This window comes from Thunnus albacares, chromosome 22 (genome assembly GCF_914725855.1).
Source record: "Thunnus albacares chromosome 22, fThuAlb1.1, whole genome shotgun sequence".
NCBI lineage: Eukaryota > Metazoa > Chordata > Actinopteri > Scombriformes > Scombridae > Thunnus > Thunnus albacares.
The window spans coordinates 1,135,001-1,158,603 of NC_058127.1; the positions used below are offsets into that span (position 1 = coordinate 1,135,001).

The 23,603-nt window shown below is 39.8% G+C and overlaps 3 protein-coding genes across 7 annotated transcripts; 2 read left to right on the top strand and 1 right to left on the bottom strand.

Moving 5' to 3' along the window:
- Positions 1-1,214: 1,214 nt before the first annotated feature.
- Positions 1,215-11,320, top strand: LOC122974117 (zinc finger protein 239-like). 5 transcript variants are annotated; one of them, XM_044342015.1, is made up of 5 exons: positions 1,215-1,303; positions 2,067-2,237; positions 3,488-3,739; positions 5,128-5,385; positions 8,231-11,320. In XM_044342015.1, exons 2-5 carry the CDS (start codon positions 2,148-2,150, stop codon positions 9,266-9,268), a joined length of 1,638 nt encoding a protein of 545 aa, XP_044197950.1. In that variant the 5' UTR covers positions 1,215-1,303; positions 2,067-2,147; the 3' UTR covers positions 9,269-11,320. The 5 variants fall into 5 exon arrangements, with proteins under 5 accessions (XP_044197950.1, XP_044197953.1, XP_044197952.1 ...); XM_044342018.1 differs by lacking the exon at positions 5,128-5,385; XM_044342017.1 differs by lacking the exon at positions 3,488-3,739.
- A 1,307-nt stretch (positions 11,321-12,627) lies between these two features.
- LOC122974420 (Fc receptor-like B) lies at positions 12,628-14,261 on the top strand. The gene is given in 5 exon segments (XM_044342443.1): positions 12,628-12,705; positions 13,007-13,046; positions 13,049-13,134; positions 13,136-13,214; positions 13,293-14,261. Coding segments are annotated over 5 exon segments (540 nt in total). The 3' UTR covers positions 13,550-14,261.
- A 3,305-nt stretch (positions 14,262-17,566) lies between these two features.
- LOC122974421 (zinc finger protein 501-like) lies at positions 17,567-23,063 on the bottom strand. Its single transcript, XM_044342444.1, has 3 exons — positions 22,811-23,063; positions 20,720-20,980; positions 17,567-18,772 (listed from the first exon to the last, which is right to left on the bottom strand). The coding sequence occupies exons 1-3, from the start codon at positions 22,895-22,897 to the stop codon at positions 17,567-17,569; spliced, it is 1,554 nt and encodes a 517-aa protein (XP_044198379.1). The 5' UTR covers positions 22,898-23,063.
- Between the last annotated feature and the right edge of the window lie 540 nt (positions 23,064-23,603).

The following is a 23,603-nucleotide window of genomic DNA, read 5'->3' on the forward strand; positions in this document are numbered from 1 at the left end:
GACTCTTTCTCTCTCCCAACATGGAGGAAGTACTGTTGTTGTTGGATGTTGATCTGCAGAATGTCCTTGTAGATTTGCCCAGTAGTTCATCATTAACTGTTTGTGTCTGATGTGCAGCAGCATTTCACCGTCTCAACCTGGAGAGCGGACGCAGGAGTCGTTTTGAAAGCACCACAACAGAGTCTCAAAGCTTCAGCTGGCACCACCTCCAACTTCTTTAATGAGGTTTGTGCTGCTGAACCATAAGCAACACATCCATAATCTAACAATGATAAATAAATACATCTACCATAGGTTCTAGTTTTTGGAGCTGAGCCTGATGCTTGTGTTGTGTTTGTGCCCTGGCTGAGATTTTAGATTGGAGCCCCCGTCCCCCCATCACCCCCCAACACCGCAGCACCACACGTTCACCTGATTTTGGTTACATTATATCATCATATATACAGTCTGTGCTTAGAATAAGTAAAATTAGCAACTGCAAAATGATGTCAAACAGAACAAAAAGCTCTCTGTGCTTGAAATAAGTTTATATAATAAATATATTTAGATATTTATGTTCACAAGAAGCTTTTCACAAGAACATTTAGTCAGATCTATGAACCTTCAGTTGTATATATTTATACATGATATTTATTTGTAAAATAGTTTTACGTTTGTTTAGATTTTTTGGTATGTGTTTGTGGATTGGACGATGCATTCATGAACACTATAAATTACCCACAAATCATTGTACACATTTATAAATCAGGTTTTATCTGTAAATGATGTAACACACATCTGTCACCATTACTGAGATTAATTTCTCTCCATACTGTCTCCTTTAATGTTGAGTCTGGAGAGACAAACAGCCAACAACCCTGATCAGACCTCAGAGAGCTGCAGGTTGATCTGTAACGCAGGCAGCAACAGCAACCGGATATTTCTCCATCAAATTGTTGCTTTTACGAAGGTTAAGGTCAACAGCACCCGAGTTTTCTGCAGGGCTTTTATATTGAATAGCTGCAATATTATCTTATATATTATATAAGATAATATTAACATTATATATAATATCATACAGTTATCATCATGAGGACTGGCTGCTGAATCTCTAGTCGTTAATGGTGAAAAACCTAAAAACACGCCGCCTGTTGTTCCCCTCCTGGCCGGTAGGGGGGGGGGGGGCGAGTTTATCTCAGTAACTGAAAACTTGAACGAGAATAAAGCTAACCGGAAGTCTCGTTGGTTCGCTGTGTTCTTTTTAATTGTGTTGTTCCGTTAACAGATGAGTCTATTTCTCAGCTTTTAAGCAACAGGACTGCAGGTAAAAACACACCATGAACACATTAAAGTGTCTGTTTTACGTTTAAAACCCGAAGCGAGCACGAACAGAAGCGAATAGAAACCCGAACTGCGCCTGCGTTAGCATGCTGTGCTAGCTCCGATGCTAACTCGTTAGCTCATTAGCCGCTGTTAGCTCCGGACAGCTAACAGCGCTAGCTTTAGCTCACTGTTCACTTTAATGTTTGTTACTTTACTTTTTTTGTTCGAACTGAGTTTGAAAGCATTTAAAGTTTGACGGAAGTTTTTAATGAGCTAATGCTAACGGAGCTGAAGCTAAGAGGCTAATAGAAATGAGTTCAGTCTGTAGAAATGATTTATTTAAAAGGAAAAATATTTTGTAAAAGTGCCTGAAAACATTTAAACTGATGGTAAAATTATTATGTAAATGATCGTCAGTTGCATTGCTCCTGTGTTTGTTTAATTTATTCTGTTTCTTTGTAGCTCTGTAATGTTACTGCTGCCTTGATTATTACATGTATGTTTTAAACCTTACAATCAATCAATCAATCAAACTTTATTTATATGACACCTTTGATACAAATCAAAGTGCTGTACAAGTGACAGACAAACGTTCAGGATGGTAAATATGGATTAGGAGACTAATGCTCACCAAAATAATTAAAAAGCAAAACAGTTAATGAGACAATATTAGATGGGTAGTTAAGATAATACAATCAATAACGACATCTTCAAATATTGTGTTTTGTCTACTTCAACACTGGTTGCCACCCGACATAAAACAGGAAGAAGAAGAAGAAGAAGAGTCCATCAGTCAGAGAGGAGACCTGCTGGATTTCACAGACCAGGACCACTACAAGATCAGAATGGAGGAGAACCAGAACCTGGAGAACCACACCAACAACCCTGTTAAAAGAGAAGAACCAGGTTCACCCTCTGCTGCCACCGATAAACAGGTCAGTGTTCAGGACTTCATGATGAAACCGGCTTCATAACGAGACTAAAGACACGAGGACGAGTCTGGAGGGTCCGTGTATCATCTGTTCATTCTGTTGTTGGAGAGAAAGTCTGAAAAAAAGAAACTAAAACACTTCCAGACTCTCAGTGTTTCCTGGTTTCTCCTCGTAATGGGAACAAAGCGAGAAAATAATCTCTGTTTACTTTGTGTCATGCAGCACACGCGCAGTACAGAAGCCAGCCTCTCATGGGAGAACGCACAACAAAAGAAAAAGAAACAAAAATCCACCATTTTAAATGTTTCTGAAGAGAATTTCTAGTTTATATCAGACACTGAGCTTCAGTTCTGGCTTCACGGCTGCTGACAGGCCACCGGTAGTTGATGTGTTTAACATATCTGCAATGGTCTATTTCTCTGTGTAGCGTCGTCAGGTTAGGCTAACCCGTTGTTGCTAACTCCCTCCACAGCTGGAGAAACAACAGACGACACTCTGTAGTCTGACTGTACGTTTACTGCGCACACATTCACCGTCACTATTCTGACACTCGCTCTCTTGCTTAACCACTCACTCGCCGGTGCTGCCCTATTCCTTTAAAAGGAGTTACGCTACCTGCGGTTTCCATGGCAACGACACAGACGTTGACTCACGTTTCGAGACGGCGCCGCTCAGAGGCTGTTGATTTCTGAATGAAGGGATATTTGGCGTTAATTTTTTTGGACTGGCGGCCCACCAAGCCCCCCCCCCCCCCCCCCCCCGAATTAATGGACGTGTGTTGCCATGGCAATGACCAAAAGATAAATATGGTGGAATCTGGATGGATGCGTCAGCTGTAGAGTCACTTCTGTTCCTGTCACGCGTTATCAATCAGCCTTTCGTCTCATGTTAGCACAACAGTCCGTCCACGCGCTCCAACGTCTCACTCGACCGTCGTCCGTCAGCTGAAGACGAAACAAAACAGTTTATGTGTCGGCGCCACGTGAAGAAACCAACAGTGTTTGTATTTATTGGTTCATTGATACAGTTAATTTGACAAACATCTGTCAGGATCATGTGACCACTGTCAAACAGAGGAATCAGTGCAGCAGATCATTTGTCACTGACAAAAACACTGTTGAACGAGAATCAATAAAGAGGAAAAGAGGGAAGCTTGAAGAGGAAGAACTGAGTCTGAGGTTAGACAGTCTGCTCCATCAGTCGTGTTGAGTGAAATATTGTTTTTTATTTGTTTTTTCTTGTGTTTGTTTAAGGGGATCGAAAACTCTGGTTCACAGTCCAACAACATAGCAGATGGCGGTAATTCACCTCCACGCTGGTCGCTAAACGACATAAAACAGGAAAAAGAAGAAGAGTCCATCAGTCAGAGAGGAGACCTGCTGGATTTCACAGACCAGGACCACTACAAGATCAGAATGGAGGAGAACCAGAACCTGGAGAACCACACCAACAACCCTGTTAAAAGAGAAGAACCAGGTTCACCCTCTGCTACCACCGATAAACAGGTCAGTGTTCAGGACTTCATGTTAAAACCGGTTTCATAACGAGACTAAAGACACGAGGACGAGTCTGGAGGGTCCGTGTATCATCTGTTCATTCTGTTGTTGGAGAGAAAGTCTGTTCAGGGATTCTTTTGGCTGTAAAAACTACAAAAAGGTTTCAGTGTTTCCTGGTTTCAGCTTGTTGTGAGTAACATGAACAAAGGTAGAAAATAATCTGTTTACTTTGTGTTTTTGAGGAGTTTTACATTCCTCTGTGCATCATGTAGCCCGCCTCTCGTGAGGAGTGTGCAGAAAAAAAACGGAAATCAGACATTTTAAATGTTTCTGAAGAGGATTTCTAGTTAACGTCAGAAGTATTCAGATCCTTTAATTAATCACTACAAGAAACTTTCATTTTGTGTTGATTTCAGCGTCTCTGTCGTGCGTTCCCAGAACGAAGACTTCATTTCCCATGAGCACCGTCGCCTCGTTGTCGTAAACGATCTCGGCTTTCTCGTGCATTTGTTTTGGAAATGAGTGAAAGAAAGCTGCTACTTATTTTTAATACTGTTTTTCTTTTTTAAACACAGCAGTTCTATGTAAGGTTAATAATACCGTTCACACAGCGAGGTTAAACCTTCCTGCAGGGTGTGGGTGTGTTTATTTTTGCTTTAGAACATAACCGCTGCAAAACAATGAGAAACTGATTGTTTCAGTCCCGATACTGATACCTGGGCTTTCAGTATTAGTCAATACCAAGTATTGATCATGATACTAGTGTTTAATGAACAAGCCTCACTGTGTGGAAGAGACTGGGATCATCTTTTATGTGCAAGACTTGACTTAAACATAACTTTCCCAACGTTGTAAAACAAAACCTTACAAATAAATCCATAGATAAAAACTTACTGAATTGTTATTTATTAAAATAATGGTATCTGATACGAGATTGGCCCGTTGTCATGGATACCTGATCCAGCTTTTTGATATCCGATATCAGTAACGGTGCGTCTCTGAAAATAACGTTTTATTTCTCAGATTCACTCCTTTTGTTCTCGCTACGACGCCGCTCTCTCTCTCTTCATTCACTCTCTAGCTCGCTCGACCACCGCTGCTGTCAGGAAGTCAGGAAGCCGACAACAAGACTTAACTTTACTTTTAATATCACCAAACGAAGAGTAACGTCCTCGCTCCGTCCTAGTGACATCAGTGTTTCATATGAAAGACTGTACAGATTTGAAAATATGAATAATATTATAACATTCATGTGGATACCAGCTCACAGAGGGATAAACGGCGATGACATCGTGGACGCGTTAACAAACATCATGGACCAATCACTGAGTAAATCTGAAGCAGAGTTTAGTGTTCAGTAATTTATGTATTAACTTATTTTTCTTGTTTGTTTTAAGGGGACAGAAAACTCCAACAACATAGACGGTAGTAATTCACCTCCACGCTGGGTGCTACCCGACATAAAACAGGAAAAAGAAGAAGAAGAACAATCCATCAGTCAGAGAGGAGACCTGCTGGACTTCACCAACCGCAACCACTGCAAGAGCAGAACGGAGGAGAACCAGAACCCGGAGAACCAGAACCCGGAGAACCACACCGACAACCCGGTTAAAGGGGAAGAAGCAGGTTCACCCTCTGCTGCCACCGATAAACAGGTCAGTGTTCAGGACTTCATGATAAAACCGGCTTCATAACGAGACTAAAGACACAAGGACGAGTCTGGAGGGTCCGTGTGTCAGTTATTCAGGAGAGTGTTTTCTAGTTAATGTCAGATGAGCTTCACTGTGGCGTCATCGCTGCTAACAGGCAGCATGTAGTCGAACTGTAGTGATGGAAGAAGTATTTAGATCCTTTACTTCAGTCGGTCAGTTAGTGTCTCAACTAAAACAGCAAATTATAAGTAAAAGAAACCTTACAAATAATTTAATAAATCAAAAAAGGAAAATGAGCACACCTTCCACTTCAAACCTGTTTATTGTTATACAGTTTAATGTTTCATCTGCTCTAAATGTTTTCTTATGTTTTGCTGAACAGTTGGTTTCTTTTTATACTTTTTTTATGATCCTGAGAATAACTATTGTTTCATTTTAACTGTATTTCTTACAGTTGGAGTCAAGAGTTTTATAATCTAACGCACAGCGGGATCAGCTGCTCATGTTTCTGTTATGAGTCATGTGACTGTTTTATTACATGTTTATAACAATATATCACAACGAAAGCTGTTAGAACACGTTAATGCAATATTTATTGACCCAAAACACAGAGTTAGTCGTATTATTACACTGCTAAGACATAAAGCAACCAGGGCTAGCTAGCCTGTTAGCTACTGATGTGACCTGAGTGGCAGTTCCTCAACGGTAGCTGCAGACATGATGATTTTACACGGTGGATAATATAACAAGCTTTTAAAATACAACACATTGTAATAGATTAAACCACTGGTTTCCAACCCTAATGTTCTTTTACTGAAGTAGGACTTTTCATGCAGGACTTTTACTCATAATGGAGTATTTTTACGTTGCTGTGTTGGTACTTTGGCTTGAGTAAAGGATCAGAATACTTCCACCACTGCTTGAAACAATACAAGATATTCTGTACTTACGGTGCTGAATCATCAACAAAACGACAATAATAATTTAATAAAGTCCTTAAAAGACAATGCAGTGAAAACGTGAATATTTTCTTGTTTCTTTACTCCTCTATGACAGTAAACTAAATATCTTTGGGTTGTAGACAAAACAAGACATTTGAGGACGTCATCTTGGATCAACATTTTTCACTATTTTCTGACATTAGTCTCTGAATTTCTGACGTCCCTACAATACTAAATGTTTCTCCTGTCAAAGAGCGCAACCTGCAGGTGAGACAAAATAACCACGCAGAAGGTTTTGTTGCTTTGACTGTGGTCCCTCTTCCTGAACGGATACAGCTTAATGAGGTCATGCCTGAAGCTTAGATTATACTTTCCATGTGCGTGAGGGTCCACGCGACATAAATGTCATCATCAGAGGATGTAAACGTCGGCTCTGTGTGGACATCCGTGTACCTGTAATGTGTTGTGTCCGCGCAGTCAGAACGCTGTCTTCCCGTAGACGTTAATCTACTGCGTGTGTGGGAAGCGTCCTCCAAACAGACCCAGAAAGTAGTATAAACGGAACAACTACCTGTCCGTGGTGTCCGCAGAGTATAGATGAAGCTTTTAAAGGGAAACATCCCGTCTGAGATTTGCCACCTTGTTTTTGCCACTGACAGGCTCTGACAACATGATGGAGAGAGAGAGAGAAATAAAACGTTTGTCTTTACCTTTGCCTTGATCCTGTCTGTTTGTTGTTGTGTTTTAACCAAGTCTCACTCAAGGAAATCTCACGAGATTTGAGTTGTCGAAATCAGCTTAATATTCAGCCGTGAGAGAGTTGGAGAGAGAGGAGTGCCGGGAGGAATTTGTTGTTTTGGAGTACAGAAAGTGTAGCTTTGTTTTTTATCTAAAAGATTTTCAAAGTCATGGCTGAATATTTAGCTGATTTCAACAACACAATGGCTGTGACCAGTTGTGCATGACGAATGTTACCTCAAGGCTAGTATGCCTGGTGTATTTATGTGTAGTCTGTTATGGGATTTAGTATCCGGGTCGATTCGTTGAGCGATATGCTCTCGTCCGACCAAATTCTCATTGGTCTAATAATCGCCGTGTTTCTTTCATAAGGAGAGAAGTGCTACATCAACAGCCTTACAGGATTAATCTATCATTTCCTTTGGCGTGAGGGACAGACTAACAAATTACCTGTGAAAATGGAGGTGTATTCAAAACACACCTGTTGTTTTCACAACTTTGAACTCACCCAACCTGATGGAGATTGCTGGGTCTATTACTGTACTCAACCTTTACTGAGCGTTTATGTATGGAATGTTTAGTGAATCAGTATTCCTCCTATAACTATAACAAGGAGAACCCCTGCCAGGCCCAAAAAATATTTTTTTAATTCCAAAAATAATGCCAAACATCGATTCATTTGGAGATCAGTAGCATTCGGGAGCCTCTGGAGCGCTGTTCTGACACGAGTCAACCTCTGTGTTGTTGCCTGGGAAACTTTTGGTAGCATTAAGGAAGGTTAAGGAATATAGCATTGCATAGTTTGTGTGCGTAGCGAGTGGGAAAGCGCAAGCGGCAGAAAAAGTGACGGTGAATGCGAGCGGAGCAGAGGAAAAGTTTAGCGATAAGTAGTCAGTCTGGCAGTAAACGTACAGTTCAGGCTGCAGTGTGTCAGTTGATAATGCTGCAGCTTCTCAAGACCAAGAAAAGTCACGTCTGTTATTTCCCCAAGTGCTGGAAAGGTGAAGGGTGTTACCTCTAAAGTTAGCAACCATGGGTTAGCCTAACCTGAAAATGCTAACGGTTCCACAGGCACGATCTAAATATTATGTATGGTTTTAGATGACTCGTTCCACCATGTTATATCACTTACTCTCACTCTCTTTCTGTGTGTTTGTCTGTTGCCATAGACACAAACAGGAAGAAAGGGACTCAAACAGCACCACTGTCAGCACTGTGACAAAGCCTTCCCGACATCGACTTATTTAAAGATTCATGAGAGAACTCACACTGGAGAGAAACCATACAGCTGTGACCAATGTGGGAAAACGTTTGCTAGAGGTGATAATCTAAAAATGCACCAGCGCGTTCACACTGGAGAGAAACCATACAGCTGTGACCAATGCGGGAAAACTTTGACTAGAGACAGTCATCTAAAAATGCATCAACGTATTCACACTGGAGAGAAACCGTATAGCTGTGACCAATGTGGGAAATCTTTCACCCTTCTTGGCAATCTACAAATACACCGACGCATTCACACTGGAGAAAAGATGTACAGCTGTGACCAATGTGGGAAAGCCTTTACCACAAACAGTGCTCTACAAATCCACCAACGCATTCACACTGGAGAGAAGCCGTACAGCTGCGACCAATGTGGGAAAACTTTCACAACAGACAGTGGTCTAAAAAAACACCAGAACATTCATACTGGAGAGAAGCTGTACAGTTGTGACCAATGTGGGAAAGCGTTCACTGCAGACAGTACTTTAAAAACCCATCAACGTATACACACTGGAGAGAAGCCTTACCAGTGTGAGCAATGTGGAAAAACTTTTGCTCATGGGAATTCCTTAATAACTCACCAACGCATTCACACTGGACAGAAACCGTACAACTGTGAACAGTGTGGGAAAACGTTCACTAGAGACACTTATCGAAAGAGCCACCAACGCATACATACAGGAGAGAAACCATACAGTTGTGACCAGTGTGGGAAAGCTTTTGCTCACAAGAACTCCCTAAAATTCCACAAAGACATTCATACTGGAGAAAAACCATACAGTTGTAAACAGTGTGGGAAAACGTTCAGTAGAGACAGCCATCTAAAAAGCCACCAACGCATTCATACTGGAGAGAAACCATACTGGTGTGAGCAATGTGGGAAAACTTTTGCTCACGGGAGTTCCCTAAAAAGCCACCAACGCAGTCACTCAGCATCATGTTGAACATGTTTTAGAGGAAGGTTAGTGTCAACCCCGCCTCCTCTCAATGCCTTAATAACAGTGTTGTTCTATGCTGAGCTTCGTTACAAACTGAGGGCTATGAACAATAACTTTTGAATCAGCATTTATGGCATTAGCTGCACATGTGACCAAATTGTAAACTCAGTGATTGGCTGTTTCTACAGAAATGCACTTTGGGAGTCTAACTTCAACCCTTAAAGTTCTTTTATTTTTCATTTTTGTGTTTCATGTCGATCCAAGTTGTAGAAGTGTTCAAACTGAATCATGTAACATTGACTACGGGGAAAACAGGACTTTTACTTCTGGAACCAGAGGCATCAGAAATAGCTCCTCCCACCTGGCAACTCTTTAGTGCTAATTTAGTAGCTAGCTAATTTTAGGTATTTAGCCTAGTTTTATAGATTCTTAATAAAATTAGTTCAAATTGAATTCAATTTGTTTCTGAAGGGCCATTGGTTTTGCAGCATAAGGTGTAACATAAAAGGCTGTTGATTGAGTAAAAATTGATTGTTAATGTAAATAACAAATGTACAAGTTTACAAAACTAAGGATACGGGAAGAAAAACTCTGTTTTCAGGCTCACCTGTGTGAATTATATAATTTCCTATATTTATGTGTCATACATGGTAATAAACTTAATATCTTTGGTTGCCTTGAACTGTTGATCAGACAAAAGAAGATAATGTCACCATGAGCTCTCAGATAATATAACAGTCCCGAACTCTAGACTTGTTTGACAAATGTCATTAAGCCTACTGGACGTCACGGACATGTTGGTGCTGTAATCAACCTAACATTAAGTAATGTTCACTAAACCAAACGTCAGAAAACATTCACCTGACCTAAGGTCAGGCAACATTCAGTTAACCTAACATTCACCTAACGTTAGATAACGTTCACTTAACCTAATGTCAGGTAACATTCATCTAATCAAATGTCAGGTAACCTATTGGCTGAGGTGACTTTTGAAATGCTCTGAATGAGTACTCCATCACATATCTAAGGGATAAGGCCTGACAAGGTGTTCATTATCAGGAATTAATGGATGACGATGGTTCTGGCCTCCCTGTCGCCCATTAATTCTTGATGATGTACACCTCAAAGGACATTATCCCAAGTATACCATGGTCACTTGATCATAACATGGTCACTTGCCAAAGAAAACAATTTAGACCGTTAACTTATATTTTCATGCGTTTTTCAATCAAAATCTAAAGTTTTTCACAAGCCATAACTCAATTTCCCTGGTAACACCTGAGGGTTTGACTAATACCTGGAATAATTATTACCATCCCAAAAGGTTTTTATGCAATGGAAACACTGTTTTCTACACCAGTCAATGGGAAGAACCTCAGATACGACGTGGCAGTGGGAGATATTCAGTCAATGACATTTGGTATGGGTGATAAACAGTAAATATAATTTGACACTCAAACAACAAGACTAGCTAGCTATCTAGCCATGTCATTGTCAACAAATCAATGTCAAGATTTTCATGAGCAAATGATAGGCCATGTGTACTGTTGGCTGCAGTGTGAAGTAGCGAGTTGAACAGCAAGTAGGATGTGAGATGATCGCTAATGTGATTCAAGGTATCAGTAAGTGCAGAGGGGCAGTGTACTTCTTGCACCTTGTGTGTTACATTCACCATCCAGTGGTGTTCAGAGGATGAAGCACTGAAGGTAATTCTCCTGGTGTTAACTCTTTGTGCCGTTTCTCCCTTTTCTTTTCAATTTCTCTTTATTCAGCTGAATCTCAGTCATCAAAGTTGTCATATTCTCCAAATAGACTAAAAGAAGTGTTTAAGTCACTCATTGTTGTAATTAGATGTTAGCTTATTAACATGTTGCAATAAATTGTAAACGGAGGCTATGACTGTGTCGCTGTTGCTACGGTTACTCATTTAGTCAGTGCATTGATTTAGAACGGTGAACAGACAGTTTCACTGGAACTAGAGAGCCCAGTGTTTGTATTTGTATCTGTATTTGTTGAGGCAGCAAAATTATTTGTATTTGTATTTGAATAAAAGTGGAAAGAGGCTTAAAAATCTAGTTTTTGTTTTTATTACACTTTTAATTTTAGAAAATTAAGGTGTTACAATAAGTGTTCATGAATAAACTACCTTGTGAAGGAGGTCCCCACACCGGGTCTCTAACTGGAGTCTCCCAGATCAGAGACGACTGCGCTGATTATTGAGCAAAAACTTTACTCATCGCCTCATTGCAGACAGACCTCTACCTATTTATACACCCATAACACACAGACAGCACAGCGTGTAACATGTAGGGAAGAACTTCGAAGGCAATTCTTGCTTTGCACTTTTTATCGCCTATTTTTTACAACCTAACTTTGTGGAAAGGAGAAGGGGAACAACAGGTTATGGAGAGTCCCTTGAGAGCACTTTGCATGTGTCAGTAGCTCAGCTTTATCTCTGGGGAACACCCCCAACTCCAGGACTGATGTCCAAATAAGGAAATGTGCGTCATGTAGCAGGTGGATGTGACTCCCCTCGTTGAGACTGGCTTATAGACGTAACAGCAGAGCAGAGGAGAGACACTGAGATAGCGATGTAACCAAACTGCAACTTAATGCACAATCACTTGTGCTTCCTAAATGGACAGATTGATATCCCTCAAGTTTAACTGATTTAGTGTTATACTGTGGCAATTAAGTGTTCCCTTAATTTTTTTGAGCAGTGTATATACCCTGCCTTGCTTTTTTTGTGGTGTGAAAAGTGAAAAAATGTAGACATATTTTTAATGTTTTCTACTCCAATCATACCTTTGGGATAAAAACTCAAACCTCAAACGAAGCCAATGTAGGAGTCAAATATGCTGCTGATGTAACCAGGAAGTTAACTGTTATTCACACTGGGAGTGGCTGTGACTCAGGTATGTAGGCAGCAGCTTCAATGTCATCAGGTGTTTGATCCTGGGAAAGAAAAGGGTTTCTGACCTCAAATATGCGTCATTTTTTATATCATGACATCAGAGTTTTGCTTCATGCACATGCACCTCTGTCTTTTTCTTTTCTTTTATCCTCCTTTTTTCTCTCTTTACTGCTATGATTATGTGTTACTGCTTTCTTATTTTTTGTATGTTTGTCTTGATATTTATATTTGACTTAACATTCATCGTAATTTTGTTCGTGACTCTGTCGACCCTTTGTCAATCTGTATGTTTGTACAATTGTCCTGTTCTTGTCTTCCAAACTTCAGTGTTTATCAGCTCAATCAGCACAGCGGATAGGTAATGTAAAGCAGTAGACTTAGCCACTACACCCAAATGAAAATGTCTGTAGCTCCTGAACCACAGTGACTATCTGCATAAATCTTACCAGAAATGAAATCTCCCAATGTTTCCTGTGAACACGTCAGAAACACTCGTGGTTATACAGAAACACAGCAGCAGATCTTTGAAGTAAGTAAAAACTTAAAAATGTAAATAAAAATGCTTTCTGTCTAAGTAACTGCCTGTATGTTTGTGTGTAAAGGTGGAAGAGAAACCAAAACCAAACCTGAGTGTCATTTCTCTGTAGTTGTGAGCTTACCGCTGTGCTGCACAACAAACCAAGGTTAGATAACTTCTGTCAGGCTCGCACTTTTAATTCAAGATAGAACCACACTGATAGAAAAGTTAGAGTTGAAGGCAGTTTTTGAGTCACTGGGAAACACTGAAATAATCTGATGTTCACTCACTTGGTCGCATCACGTTCAGTTAGAAACCAGTGGAGGAGGACGACAGCTCTGCTGGATGGACACTAAGAGGAACACAACCAGAGAAACCAGAGCTAAGTCTGGAGTTAAATGGGGAAGATCAGCTGGTTCCTCCTGTAACATCAGTTCCATCCTCACACTGGGACAGTGGAGTTTACTGGTGTGAGTCCAGAGAAGGAGCAACCAGTAACAGCATCAGCATCACTGTCACTGGTAAGGTCAGACTGTGGAGTTAGTATTGATGAAGCTGAGTGTAAATGATGAAATGCTGTAGTTTGTCTCTGTGTTGAGGTGGATCAGTGATCCTGCAGAGTCCTGTCCTCCCTGTGATGGAGGGAGATGATGTCACTCTGCACTGTAAAACAAAGACCTCCAACCTCCCAGCTGATTTCTATAAAGATGGCTCCCTCATCAGGACTGAGCCTGCAGGTCACATGACCATCCACCATGTTTCCAAGTCTGATGAAGGCCTCTACAAGTGTAACATCAGCAGTCATGGAGAGTCTCCACCCATCAATCAATCAATTAATTCTGTTGTGGATGATTGATACTTGTCTCAGTTTATGAATTATCTACATTTCTTTCTGAACTGCTCTGATTGCAGGAAATGACCCATCCATCTCCATGGTGATGAACCCGCCCACCCAGGCTGAGCAGGGATTGGATGATGACTACGATGATGTCATCACATCTGTCATCACAGAGCATCACTTCTGAACTGAACAGATGTGTTTTATATTATATGACTTTATTATATTATATTATATTATATTACATGCTTTAGTGAGAAACTGTAGCTTTCAGGATTGAATGTGCTCCTCAGCTTTGTCTGATGTGTCGGATGTTGTTCAGAATACATATATGTGAGTTTTGGACCTTCAGGTGTTTTGTAGTATTTGATTTTCTGTTCTTACATTCAGATTTAATGAGGACAGCCAGTCAAAGCTCTGTCAGCAATAATCAACCAGTTTTTAATGATATAACCTTTATTAGAGAAAAGATGAGAACAGTAAGTTCACATCTGCTCTGGTGTTGAGCTGTTATATCTCGGTTTGGACAGCAGGTGTCGCCGCTTCCTCAGTAAAGCCTTGTTGAAGCACAGAAGCTTGATGATGATAAAATGATGAATCATTTTCACATAATACTGTTTGTAGTTTGTTGAGAACTGTTCACTGTAGTGAAACTTGATTACTGAGTGATCCAGTGTCTGTGTACCACAAACGATATTTTTACTGGGAAATAAACAGTTGATGTTCTGTGTAACTGAGCAGAGGTGAGTTTGTTAGTGTGTCACAAATAACATCAGGATAAAAATAACACTTTTTGATGTTACTGAAACCCAATTTATGGAAGCGAATAAGAGCCATGAAAACTAAAATCTTAAGCAACTAAATACTTCATGTTGAATTTGAAATACCACTGCATTTAGAGTACCAGAATATTTGACTTCAATTCATGTGATTTCAAGTTGTTAAAATTCAGATCTTAAAGTTTTGTCTTAGAAGAGTCAAAGAAGACTATTCCCAAGCTTCAGAGCTGCGCTGTAGTTGTCTCTCTATCTCTCTCTCTCTCTCTCGTAGTGGTCGTGATCTCTCTAACTGACGGGCTGCGTTTCTTTTCCAGCTTAAATATCACCTCCATGTTCTTGCAGTTATTTGTAAACTCTTGCGAGATTAATGGACTTTAGCTAAGCTCCGCCCCCCTCCGTCACTGTTGCTTTGAAGAGAAACATTTTAATGCTTCCAGCTGAAAATGTGAACCAGCACAAAGAAGTGAAGACATGAAGAAACAGCATTTCATGTAAAATCAGTTTGTCACATATGTACAATTTATAGTCCGTTGTAATTTACAGCAGAAACACATGAAATGATACATTTATGCTTATTGTTTGTATGTCCAAACAGTATGTTTCACTTTTAATAAAAGGCTTTATAGATGACGACTAACAGATAAATTAAGAGCAGGACAGAGCCGCTACATTAGCCTACACTCTGATATAGTAGCATCTAGATCTGCTGTTTATTTATATATTTAGGTGTTTATATTTACTCAATGCAAACTTTATTTCAATAAGCAATAACGGTTACAAAGACCAGAGGAGAGTCTTAACATGAAAACATAAAATCAACATTAAAGAGGAGACTGTGTCTAATAAGAAATTAACCACAGTATAAAACTTAACCATTAAGTAAAGTAAGTAAAGTACCGCATTCGAAAGCTTACCTCAGTAAGTACAAAAGGTTTTAGATGCAAAATGTACCTAAAGTATCAAAAGTACCCATGATACAAAATGGCTTTTAAAAATATTTATTTATAATATTTATTTATACTGCTGGGTAGTCTAAGTTCATATTTTATAAACTGATCATATGTGTTACATTTAAAATATTGATCTGAAAAGCAGCTAAATCTGTGAAATAAATGTAGTGGAGTAAAAATAAAATAATCAGTATTTGTAAATTTGCAAAATTTAAAGTACTAAAAGCTAAAGCACTCATTCTGCAGAATGTTAAATGTTAACTAAACACTTTTGATTTTCCTGATGTGGTCAGACAACATGTCGTACCAACTCATTCTGATCGAGCTTAAACAGATTCTTGACAAAAATGTTCAGATGCAACATTCCCAAATAGGTCCTTTACCAGCTTCAAAACCAAATCCAATCATAGAAAATGACACCAATGTAATTAATAATGATCATTCAACAAAACTTGAACCAGGAAGAAAACATTTACATATTTGTAAAAAACAATTTTCAATTGATGAGATATCTTTGTACAATCATCTATCAGGTCTCTCACACCAGCTTCCCCTTTCCCCCCGTGTTGTGTTTGTAATCTGTTGAAGCTGTAGTGTTTAGTTACTAATGGAATGAACTTCTTGTTGTTTTCTTGTGCTCGCACCACTTAACCTGAAAAGACCTTGCAAAATCATGATTCAGATGAATAATAATCATAATTCTAATTGACCTCTCTTGTGTGGCCAACGAGGAGGGCCATTTCCTTATTATTGCACATACTCTAATATGACTTATGTTAATGGATGAAGAATTTCATATTTGAATCATGCACAATAATAATTCATAATTCCCTCTTAAAATCATATAACAATTTGAGTTCACAAATTCATACTGATGCATCACAGCCACCTTATTGGATCAGGGTTCTGGCCGCTCCCTGCAGTAGAGAATACCAGACTTCTGTGTTGCTTTTGGATGTTCTAAAGAAAAATGCCAAAACCAAGAAACAAGGATGATGATGATTTCATGGATGAGTAGATATCACAATAATCAATAATCTACTGTCACCACTCTACTGCAAAGTCTGACGAATGAGGCACTTACCATAACGTTTGGCTTGAAAGAAAGAAATATTTGACCCAACTGCTGGTTGGCAGGTTACACACTGAAGATTTAATATGAAGCTGAAATCAAGCGAGCAAAGTAACAGCATGGCATACTCAACAAATTACACTACACAAATTAAAACCAAGCATATCATCAAAAAAGCATTTGCTGTGGCCATCAGGAGTACATACAATGCATTTTTACCAACAAAAACAAACTTATTATGGTGTTTTTAACTGAGCTTCAACCTACCACAGGGACAGGAAACAACAGACTAGTAATGCAGTATGGGGCCAGCAGAGGGCGATCATGTTACACACAACACACCAGTCCCAGTGGTAAACTAATAATAATACTACATTATCACAAGATTAACAAAATATAAAAGTAAATAATATCATATTAAAATAGAAAGGTGACCAATAGTACATTTAATGTACAGTAATAACAAACACAAACTATAATTTAATTACACTTATAGACACAATATTGCATTTAATAGCAACACTGAACAAGAAAATGTTAGCTCGTAAGCTTGCAGCACTGTTGATTGTTTAATGTTGAGTAAAGAAATTTCACAAACATGTATCTGCTGTTTTTACTGACATTTGACTCTTCATTAAAAAGTCCCAAAGTCCATCCCCTGTTTTGTAGAATACATTTCATAGATGTGTACATTTTTTGAGACCTGAGTAATAGGTGAGCCTCCACCCCTACCTCCACCCACCTGGCTACTGAGGGCTTCTGAGGCCGTGGCAGCCCCCCCTCCCACTTCCTTGTCTAAACTCTCAGGTGCAGCCGTTTGAGGCTTTGCATGTCTAACTATACCCCTCTCCACCGGTAGCTTTGACAAACAACTTTTAATCTCTGCCTTATGTATGTTCAAAGGCACAAAGATATTGAAGAAATTGGTGATAAACAACAAATCCGTTTTTGTGCATCTAATTTGTCATGGGCAGGATCTTGAGCAAAATCATCCATATCAAATGAAAGTTTAGACAAAGAGCAGACAAGGCTGAAAAAGAGGGTTATACAGTACCAAGGATTAATAAAAAAAAAAAAACAGTGAACAGTGTAATGACAGGTGGCACCGTAACACATGCTGATTCTAACATTACTGTTGGCAACCTTCAATTTTTCAAAGAAGCTCAGGATAGAACAACACTTACTAAGGCATGTAGAGGAGGCAGGAAACCACTAACCTGCCACTAAAACATGTTCAACATGATGCTGAGTGACTGCGTTGGTGGATTCTTAGGGAATTCCTGAGAGCAAACGTTTTCCCGCATTGCTCACACCGGTACGGTTTCTCTCCAGTGTGAATGCGTTGGTGGCGTTTTAGAGTACTGTCTTGAGCGAAAGTTTTCCCACATTGCTCGCACCAGTACGGTTTCTCTCCAGTGTGAATGCGTTGGTGGCTTTTTAGATTACTCTCTGCAGTGAAAGCTTTCCCACATTGGTCACAGCTGTACGGTTTCTCTCCAGTATGAATGCGTTTGTGGATTTTTAGATGACTGTTTGAAGTGAAAGTTTTCCCACATAGCTCACAGCTATATGGTTTCTCTCCAGTGTGAACACGCCGGTGACTTTGCAGAGCAGTGTTTGTGGTTAAGGTTTTCCCACATTGCTCACAGCTGTACTGTTTCTCTCCAGTGTGAATACGTTGGTGTTTTTTTAAGGCACTGCTTGTGATGAAATCTTGCCCACATTGGTCACAGCTGTACGGTTTTTCTCCTGTATGAATGCGTAGATGGCTTTTTAAATTGCAGTCTGCAGTGAAATTTTTCCCACATTGCAGGCAGCTGTACGGTCTCTCACCAGTGTGAATGCGTTGGTGGATTTGTAGAGAACCATTTGTAGTGAAACCTTTCCCACATTGTTCACAGCTGTACCGCTTCTTTCCAGTGTGAATGTGTTGGTGTTTTTTTAAGGCACTGTTAGTCTTGAAATCCTGTCCACATTGGTCACAGCTGTACGGTTTCTCTCCAGTATGAATGCGTTGATGAGTTTGTAGATTACCCTCTTGTGTGAAAGTTTTCCCACAATGGCCACAGCTGTATGGTTTTTCCCCAGTGTGAATGCGTTGGTGGATTTTTAAGGCACTGCTACGAGGGAAAGTTTTACCACATTGCTCACACCAGTACGGTTTCTCTCCAGTGTGAGTACGTTGGTGACGTTTTAGATGACTGTCTCTGGTGAAAGCTTTCCCACATTGGTCACAGCTATACGGTCTCTCTCCAGTGTGAGTACGTTGGTGGCGTTTTAGGTTTCTGTCTGTACTAAAAGTTTTGCCACATTGTTCACAGCTGTGAAGTTTCTCTCGTGTGTGAGCTGTCTGATGAATCTTTAAATGTGTTGATGTTGTGAAGGCTTTGTCACAGTGCTGACAGCGGTGATGTTTGACTCCCTTTCTTCCTTTCTGTTTCTATGGCAACAGACAAACAGAAAGAGAGTGAGAGTCAATGAGACAAAATGGTGGAGTGAGTGAACTCGAACCGTGGATAACATTTAGATCATGTCTATGGAAAATAAACCACAGTGTTCAAGTTGGACTAAAGCTGCAGGGGCGAGTCAACAGAGGGGGCACTGGGTCCTGACTTCCCTTTATTATTAGTCAACTAGCCAATTATAGAGTTACATTATGGGAAATGCAGAATCAATTTTTAATGGATCCTGCATTAACTGAATCTTTTCATTTGCAATTCTGTCACATTACAACAACTGTGCTAAATTGTTGCACATGCAACAATAATTTTCCATTCAAAGCAATTGAACAAATAGAAAAAATTAAGAACTCAGCAGGAGTATCAAATCACAATAACATGGACTCTACACATACACAAACCAGCCATACTGGACTTGAGGTAACATGCGTCATGTACATGGTAACTGGTCACAGCCAGTCTCTGTCTCTGCCCATACATATTGTCATGCAGTATTTTCAATATTTCCCTGTGCCAGTCCTTCAATGTGGGACTGTCCTTAGAGATCCATTGTTTAAGAATCATTTACCTGGCTACATACACACAATATCCCCATCAGTTTAGCATTATATGGGGCTTTTTTCCTATCTGCGTGTGGTCTTTCAATTTGAGATTATGATTTATTGATTTCATGTTCAGATTTTGTAATTCTTTCCCTCAAACCTGCCCTCACACTCAAATAATGTGCTTAATGTGGAATACTGTATTCCTCATACTGTATGTCTGTTGCATAGACTGTGTATGGTGTGTTGTAATCAGGTGTTTACGCAGACTTTCATCACTTTACAGCTGTTAGTGGCTCAGACTGGCTTCCTACTGCAGTTTCTGTTATAGCTTCTAGGAGCGCTCATTTTGTTTTACGTTTGAACGCTGTATCCATTTACGAGAGATGGAGACGGCTACTGTTAACACGGACTCATAAAACACCGCCCACCTGTGCTATGCAGGTGTTTAAAACAAACGAACCCTCCGTGCTGAAGCTAGCAGGCAGACTGGAGCCGCTTTCATGAGACAGATGAATGAATCAGAGTTCAGAGGATCAAATATGACACTAATCTGTTACAACAAAGTAAGTAGCTAGAAAAGCTGACATTAGTGATGTTTAACCATCCAGTTTATCTGCTGCCGCTTTACATTACAGTGATGTTAATGTAGCTGATAGTCTGGATAACTTGACTACTGATGTATTCACACTGTGTGTCATTTGTCCACAATTACTGTAATTAACTGCGTACAAGTTAAAGTTCTGCTTCCTGCTCTGTCAGACCTTTAAAAGGAAGCTTTTTACATTTCCAGACACAGTTTAAGGAGGAAAGAGAAACACATAGAAGCAGCCCAGACGTCAGCTGATGGAGAGACATAAACATCATCATTATTAAACATGAGAAGGACGATCAATGATTAATCTATAAAGCTCATATTGAAACAGACAGTTCAGGATCAAATGAAGAGTTCATTAACAGGGAAGTAAAGCCTTCAATACAATTCATAAATTGAATGATTTCTATGTTTTTGGATGCTTTCAAACATTTGGTCGTCTGAATTTAGCATTCGCAAACAAAATTTCCTGGACAAGTGAAAGGTAAATTTACTTGTCTGAAAGGAAAAGTGCCTCAAAAAGTTAATGTCGAGTCCTGAACAGAGATTATTTTCTAACTTTGTTCATGTTACTCGCAACAAGGTGAAACCAGGAAACACTGGGATCTTTATGTAGTTTTTATGGCCAAAAAAACTCAGTGAACACAAAGTCTGGAAGTGTTTTAGTTTTCTTTTTCAGACTTTCTCTCCAACAACAGAATGAACAGATGATACACGGACCCTCCAGACTCGTCCTCGTGTCTTTAGTCTCGTTATGAAGCCGGTTTCATCATGAAGTCCTGAACACTGACCTGTTTATCGGTGGTAGCAGAGGGTGAACCTGGTTCTTCTCTTGTAACAGGGTTGTCGGTGTGGTTCTCCAGGTTCTGGTTCTCCTCCATTCTGATCTTGTAGTGGTCCTGGTCTGTGAAATCCAGCAGGTCTCCTCTCTGACTGATGGACTGTTCTTCTTCTTCTTCTTTTTCCTGTTTTATGTCGGGTAGCAACCAGTGTTGAGGTGCATTACTGACACCTGCTGTGTTGTTGGAGTGTGAACCAGAGTTTTCTGTCCCCTTAAACAAACAAACACAAGACAAAACAAATAAATAAAATAATTTAAAAATGAACACCAAATTGTTTTGTTCAGTCCAGTTTCTTTCAAATAATGGCGGGTGAGGAGTACATGTTTGTTATTCTTTAACTCCATAATTCTCTTTCCAACCTTTTGCACCTAACTTAAGGCTTCATGAAGAAATGGGATCTAAATCCACAAAGCAGACTGAAAAAAAGACTCCATGCTTTAGGATGATGCAGCCGTTAGCGAGGTTAGCATGGCTGCGTTAGCCAGCTTGCTAGAAAACTACATTCTTCCTGTAGAAAACAGCCATCGAGTCTAGGACTGATCTGGTGCCAGCGACTGTCCAACCTCGGGCTGTGGATCACTTCTTTAGAGTTATCCGGCGCTGAGTCCAGTGAAGTCGGCTGGACTCAGGAGCCAGACGGCGGTGCGGCCTCCTCTACAGCCGTCCGGTGCGGTTCGTTCTGTTGTTCGACCACTAACACCCGAGTATCCAGACTGACTGACAGGCTTCATCACCTCTGAGCTGTTCACTGACACCCTGGAAGTCTCAGTAAATATTATTAAACTGATGTCTGAGCACAGTAGCACAAAACATTAAACCTGCATTAACTGATACAGTTGGTTATAATTAATAATTCACTTAAATGTCACATTCTGTCCAAATCCAAATATATTCAGTTTACTATCATATATGACACACAAAAAAGCTTAAAATCATCATTTGAGAAGCTGCAATCAGCAAGTTTAGTCATTTTTCCTTAAAAAAAAAAAGTTGTTCAGTTATCAAAATAGTTATTGATTAATTTTCTGTCAATCAACTAGCGGTTCAACCAGGATCAATACTGATGACTAGTAATCAAGGAGACCGATAACTGAAATTAAGAAAAGATAAACACATAAAATCCAGAACACACATCAAATAAATGACTGTTTAAGTCCCAATGTTTCACAAAAAGACAAATATTAAAGAAAAGTTCTAGAAGAATAAAGCAAGTTAAATTTTATGTAGCAGAACTGTTTTATTTTCTTCTCTTCTATCCAATCTGTCATCTCAAGACCCCTAAAATATATTTTATAACCCTCATAAAGTAGTTGAACCAGCTCCACCTCTAAAATGCTGCTCATGCATTGACTTACCAGTGTGAACAATGTACTTTGTTAAATATATTCAATAAATATCAGTCACAGCCCGACAACGAGTGCTTTTACTTTAACATTTTAATACTAGGTAAATTTAGCTGGTAGTACTTCTGTACTTTTACTTAAGTAGGATTTTAAGTGCAGGACTTTTACATTGTTGTATTTACTAAAATACAGGATCAGAGTATTTATTCCACCATTGTTTAAACAACATGTGATAGCAGGACAGCAGTCTCCTTCATTACTAATGATTACTGCAGCAGTAAACGTGACTGTTGACCATGTAAACAGTCTGTTAACAGGCGGTAGATGCAGCTCCGTTATGTATCTGAATCAATCATTTTGCTGGTCAGGTGGATAAATTATGGATCAATAAATGAACTTGTTGAAGTTAAACATGTTCCATTGATCCATAAACCATCAATAAGCTGAATTAATCAGATGGATAGATTAGTCTACGGAATTAAGAGTGATATAATAATAATATCACAATCAACGTTTCCTCTCCATGATTGGATCATCTGCTGTCGCCGTAACCAGTTACCAGGTAAACCAGTTGATTTGTAACACTGGTTAACCACAGCCTGGACAACGTTATACTGTGTTGAATGGGACAGCTGGTCAGCCACGTGACTAAACAGAGTTAATGTTAGAGCCTCGTAATGACGTCATGAGCACTGACCTGTGTGTCGGTGGTAGCAGAGGGTGAGACTGGTTCTCCTCTAACCGGGTTGTCGGTGCGGTGCTCCGGGTTCTGGTTCTCCTCCATTCCGCTCTTGTCCTGGTGGTCCTGGTTTATGAAGTCCAGCAGGTCTCCTCTCTGACTGACGGACTGTGTTTCTGTTCACTTGAAACGTGTAAATACCTCATTGGCCGCTGCTGCATGTCGCCGTTGTGCGCCTGCGCGTCCGCCATATTGCCGCTAATAAACAAACAGATATAAACTGTTCGTCCCTTGTAGACCGCGGAGGCTGCATCACCGGCTGTTCCCGCCCTTACCTTTACGTCACGAAGCGCCGTTCCTGTCGCCTAGCAACCATGACAGCTGCAGATGACAATCAGGACACATCTGGATGGAGCCAGATGTTTTTATTGTATTATTGTGGAAGCAGCAGAAACACATTTCTAAGAACTCATGTTTATAACACTGAATTTAAGACTTTTAAAGACCTGCAGACACTTTGTTATTCTGCTTCTTATGTACTTTATGTTGTAAAGACTGCTGTAAATGAAATAAACAATGTATGGGAAGAAATAGACATCACATCCTTTATCTGTCAAATATTCAGACTGTCAGACTTCACATCTGTACAGACGAGAATCTTCATGTTACCAAGAGTTTTATGTTATTTCAGTTCATAACACTGACATGAACTACATGATACGAAATGTTCATGTTGCTGCTATCTGTCATCCTCAGCTGATAAAAGTTCATCAACACATCTGAACTCTTAGTGCAGGATCACACTATTAAA

Excerpts from the sequence above, each read along its gene's own strand:
- LOC122974117 (XM_044342015.1), top strand. The coding sequence starts at position 2,148 with ATGGAGGAGAACCAGAACCTGGAGAACCACACCAACAACCCTGTTAAA. Across the intron at positions 2,238-3,487 it reads CTGCTGCCACCGATAAACAG|GGGATCGAAAACTCTGGTTC; the intron begins GTCAGTGTTCAG and ends TGTTTGTTTAAG. Across the intron at positions 3,740-5,127 it reads CTGCTACCACCGATAAACAG|GGGACAGAAAACTCCAACAA; the intron begins GTCAGTGTTCAG and ends GTTTGTTTTAAG.
- LOC122974421 (XM_044342444.1), bottom strand. The coding sequence starts at position 22,897 with ATGGAGGAGAACCAGAACCCGGAGCACCGCACCGACAACCCGGTTAGA. Across the intron at positions 20,981-22,810 it reads CTGCTACCACCGACACACAG|GGGACAGAAAACTCTGGTTC; the intron begins GTCAGTGCTCAT and ends TGTTTGTTTAAG. Across the intron at positions 18,773-20,719 it reads CTGCTACCACCGATAAACAG|AAACAGAAAGGAAGAAAGGG; the intron begins GTCAGTGTTCAG and ends CTGTTGCCATAG.